Here is a 4,536-nt window from a genome sequence, read left to right as displayed (position 1 = left end):
TATAATTGAAAGAGTATATAAAGAGAAATATGGCTTTTTTGACAACTATCAAATCTTTTTCATACTGTACATCCTGCTATTTGGTGATGAAAACAAAACATCATAAATTTTCAAGCTCCTAATAATTTGGCTCACACACGTGAACCAAGCCAAAATACTTTATATAACGCAGTATCTAAAATGATTCATATATCAAGCTTGATATTCTAAAGTGTGAAGAATCACAAGATTAATTTATACTACAGCACTGCATGAAAGTGCTTGAAAGCATTACCAGCCAACCTTCAGCATTCTATATTTCTCTAGAATGTACATCCCTTCCTTGTACTTTTCGCTCTCTTCATATGCCTTCTCCTGCATTCACATCAATGATACAAAAAAAAAACCTGAGAAACTAACTCGATAATATAACAACTGATGACCTCATAGCAGAGCCGGTAAAAATTATTATGGCGGCCAAACATAAAGGTTGTATCTCTGAAATGTATTGATTAGAAGAACCGAAAACAAATAAATTCTCGATGTTCAATCCATAATACAATTGTTTAGAACTTGGTCAACAGCTAAGTCAGTGTCAGTAACTACAGTAAGTCAGCCTCCAGGATGATCAAATTCAATCAGGTAGTCATATGCACAATTAGAACAAGAAGTGTAAGAACCCTGAAACCACAGCGAAATCATTCTTATCGTCATCTCAAGGAAATTTATAAAACCAGTTTGTAGGAGCGTGATGTTTAGTAAATGCATCAAACAAAAAGTTGGTATTGACAAATAGAATGGAAAGTGGGAGCAAGACCTGTCATGTATATATGACATTATGGTTTGCTAACAAAAGATCCTCAATCTATTATCAAATTATTCAATTTTAGAATAGAGGAGTTGAGAATCTCAAGCTATTTACCATCTACATTTATATTTATAATACTAGTACAAATGTACAATGATCAAACAAGAAATTGAAGTGGACAAAGTAAGAATTTAATCCATCTAACAGCTGTGACCTTTCATATAAATAATACCTTTTATTTAATAATGTATGATAGGCTATGAAATAAAAATGATAAAGTTTAAGTAGGCTATCAAATTTATGGTAGAATACAACTACATATACAAGTTAAAGCTTCTGCAAATAAATATCAGCACAACACATGCAGTGATTGGCCAAAACATTCAAACAATGTTTGCTTGAATAGCTTAAGTCATGAAAGAGCAGAAATTGATCATTCTGATACTTACATATTTCCAACCGAGTATTTGCAAGCAATAGCTACAATATATGTCACTCACAGCATGCAGTCCACTTGTAAGATGTCGTTCCTCAGTAGGCCCAAGACAGATATTAACTCTGAAATGTTTCAGTAAATAAGTTCAATAAGTTTGACACAAAACAGCGTTAACTGTCTTTAATAGTATTGCCTATAGAAGGCAAGAATCCAATTTGCAACTCTTAGCATAAGCAGAATGAAAATCTAGTCTTCTAACTCTTCTCGGATGACCTTTAATCCTCAATGCAGACACTTACAGTTGGACATCAGTTCATTTTACTAGGACACATGACAGTGAAATCTGATAAAGACTAATTTTGTCAGAGCTTCCTCGTGTCAGTTCTGAGGCACAACTACAAGTCACCACAATTTGAGTTTGTAAAGCTTATCAAGACTTTAGAGCATCTACATGGTGACATGACAACGTTTCAAGAAGGGTTGCAAAGGTGTCTGGTGTCTCCTTAACCCACTCTTAAATTGTTCAGCTAGTTGTGAGAGCATAAGCATCTGAATATATAAGCCCTATTTTTTCGTACTTAGATAGCAGTGTTTCAATGTCAAATTCAACTACATTATGAAGAGTTTCATTTTTCTGGGTTCAAAATAAATTTCATGAGTCCATACTTATGTTTGAGAGAACTTAAAACAAGTACTTAAGAAGAGTTTCATTTTTCTGGGTTCAAAATAAATTTCATGAGTCCATACTTTTGTTTGAGAGAACTTAAAACAAGTACTTAAGTAACTTAAGGTAAAATGAAAACATGAAAAAGTGATAAGCACAAAGTACACCTAATAATTGTCCTTACAAATAATCCATATAACAAATTCCACTTACCCGATAAATTCTTAATTCATCTTGAATAACATCTCACAAAAGGGAAGTGAAAGGATATCTGAAGCTTGTTAAAGCCATGAGTTTCCAACTAGCAACCTACTTTGCATGTCTTAAGGACTAAGATATAATGTATATATTGGTGTATAAGTTGCCACAAAGGGTAGTTATGTAGACGAGGTTCTATCCCACCTTCCAAAACTTAGACGAACTAAGATTGTTAACATCCACTGACCACTCCGAAAGACTAAAGTATGCAGAATTAACAAAATAGCAGGGCATTTTATGAAGTCTAATTTGATGTATTCAAGTATTATGTTATCAACAATTCGAATCCAAGTAACATAACATTCATCAAATTTAGGTTCAGCTTCACTTAATCCCCAATCAAGCTTCTCAAAACAAACTAATTAGAGCACTAACACACTTCCATTCAACAACATAACATTTCATAGGGTGAGCTAATTAGAAATTTAGAATACTACAGCAATACCTTAATATATGCAAGAACATCATCAATTTTTATTAATTATTTTGGGAGATAAGGATGATCATCAACCTTATAATTCTAATTAAATCAATTCCATCAACATTATAATTCAAATTTACTTTTTCCATTGGAATTAACATATATTTATATATACAAATTCATTCTCATTATTGCTATTTATTACTACCTACCAAACGGGCCGTAAAAGCAATACATAAAAGTATAAAACATAATAATTCCAAGAAAATCGGAATCAGAACAAACACTAACAAAATAAAGGAAAATGAAGAGAAAGAGAGAGAAGCATACATACACACATCTGAAGAGATAAGCTTTACCAAAACGCCCCTGAAAGTTCTTCGAAACGATGTCGTCTGGAGATGCAGAGTCAACTTTACAGCAGCTGCATTTGAATATCCTTGGACCTGGAAGTGATTCTATAAACAATCTTCCCATTTTAATAACTAATTTAAAAACAATTCAAAACCCCTTTTTCAAATTCAAAATTTTAAAACATATACAAATTTCAGAGAGATTAAATTAAGATAAAGAATCAGAAAGATTAAAACTTGGAAGATGATGATGAAGGTTGAAGAAGAAGATGATGAAAAGCCCTAATTTTTTTAATAGTTTTTTTTTTTAAAAAAAAAAGATGTTAATGGAGAAAACAGGTGGCTTTGAAGTTTGAATTCAATTTGTTTGGGCTGGGTTTAATTTTTGACTTTAGGTTAGCCCATTATTTATCAGCCTCATATAAACAATAGCTTTTGACTAATCTAGTGGAAATTATGGACAGAGTTGTCATTTTCTTTAGCTAATGAATCTAATTCACCTATTCAAATTCTTGTAGTACATAAGTATGGAGTATGAGTTCTATTCCAAAAAAAAAAAAAATGGGTACGGAGTACGAATTATAGTGAAAAAATTAGGTTTGATTCCATCTAATGCATCAAATACAATAATAGAATTATAACAATAGTCATTAGTCAATTGGCATATAAGAAACAATAGTTACGTATTCATTATTTAGTCGCTCGATTAACTTGTTGAAAATTATGAGAATTGTTCCAATTGATCAAAGCATTGAAAGATTTGTGGACATCTTCGATTTCATTAGCCATATGCCACTAGAGCTGACAAAACATGACTCATTAATTCGACTACAATCTGACAGAACTTGATCGTAAACTTAATTTGACAACTCTGTGTGCCATAGAGGCTCCAAAGGGGATTGGTTTTGAACTAAGTGAAGTTGAAAAATTAGTGAACCATGCAAAGAATATAGTAGGATGAAAGGGTTTTATTTATAACCATTTGATTATGGTCATATTGCCATATGGCCTAAATGGATAGAAAGTTTATGATGAAAATGTAGTCTACTATGTATAACAATTGAATAAATTAACCCAACAAAAACGGCCCATTGGGTGACATGCTTGCACATGGTACTTGTAGAAACTATTTGGGCCTAAAGTAATTTTAACCTATTTATAACAAAATTATGATACATGGTACAACAAAGTCAAGATGGCCGAGTTGGTCTAAGGCGCCAGTTTCAGGTACTGGTCCGAAAGGGCATGGGTTCGAATCCCATTCTTGACAAATGTATTTTGGTCTTTTTTTTTTTTTTTTTGAAGTTTTTTTTTATATTTGCTTAGGCTTTGATCAATAAATTTAGCTAGGATTTGGAAGTGTTTGGAGCTACTTATGGAACTCTCAATTAGCTAACATTTGGCATCTTGTGTTTTTCCTCCAATCATTCCAAGGATTCCTTATTTCACATCCGTTTATCTTTCCAAATCGTATTGAATAATTAAAAATGAATCTATTAAATAATTGTTATAGTAGCAAATACTATTGTCGAAACTCTAACCAAGCCAACTAGTTAGATCAATATACACTTCAATTATATACTTTGTATACTTTTTTTTTATATATTTTTTTGCTAC

The 4,536-nt window shown here is 31.9% G+C and overlaps 1 protein-coding gene and 1 non-coding gene across 2 annotated transcripts; one reads left to right on the top strand and one right to left on the bottom strand.

Moving 5' to 3' along the window:
• LOC110687463 (putative yippee-like protein Os10g0369500) lies at positions 1–3,618 on the bottom strand. Its single transcript, XM_021864115.1, has 3 exons — positions 2,901–3,618; positions 1,237–1,345; positions 1–354 (listed from the first exon to the last, which is right to left on the bottom strand). Exons 1-3 carry the CDS (start codon positions 3,041–3,043, stop codon positions 271–273), a joined length of 336 nt encoding a protein of 111 aa, XP_021719807.1. The 5' UTR covers positions 3,044–3,618; the 3' UTR covers positions 1–270.
• Positions 3,619–4,108: 490 nt separating this feature from the next.
• TRNAL-CAG lies at positions 4,109–4,189 on the top strand. Its single transcript has one exon. It is a non-coding gene; the product is annotated as a tRNA-Leu (tRNA).
• Positions 4,190–4,536: the final 347 nt, after the last annotated feature.

Source organism: Chenopodium quinoa, unplaced genomic scaffold (genome assembly GCF_001683475.1).
Source record: "Chenopodium quinoa cultivar QQ74 unplaced genomic scaffold, ASM168347v1, whole genome shotgun sequence".
NCBI classification, from domain to species: Eukaryota; Viridiplantae; Streptophyta; class Magnoliopsida; order Caryophyllales; family Amaranthaceae; genus Chenopodium; species Chenopodium quinoa.
The sequence above is the reverse complement of the archived record's forward strand: the minus strand, read 5'-3'. Positions and strand labels throughout refer to the sequence as shown.

What these genes read in the sequence shown, in the direction of transcription:
- LOC110687463 (XM_021864115.1), bottom strand. Translation starts at nt 3,043, where the DNA reads ATGGGAAGATTGTTTATAGAATCACTTCCAGGTCCAAGGATATTCAAA. An exon ending in GCTTATCTCTTCAGATGTGT is followed by an intron (nt 1,346 to 2,900) that starts GTATGTATGCTT and finishes GAAACATTTCAG; the next exon opens with AGTTAATATCTGTCTTGGGC. An exon ending in AAATACTCGGTTGGAAATAT is followed by an intron (nt 355 to 1,236) that starts GTAAGTATCAGA and finishes ATGTGAATGCAG; the next exon opens with GAGAAGGCATATGAAGAGAG.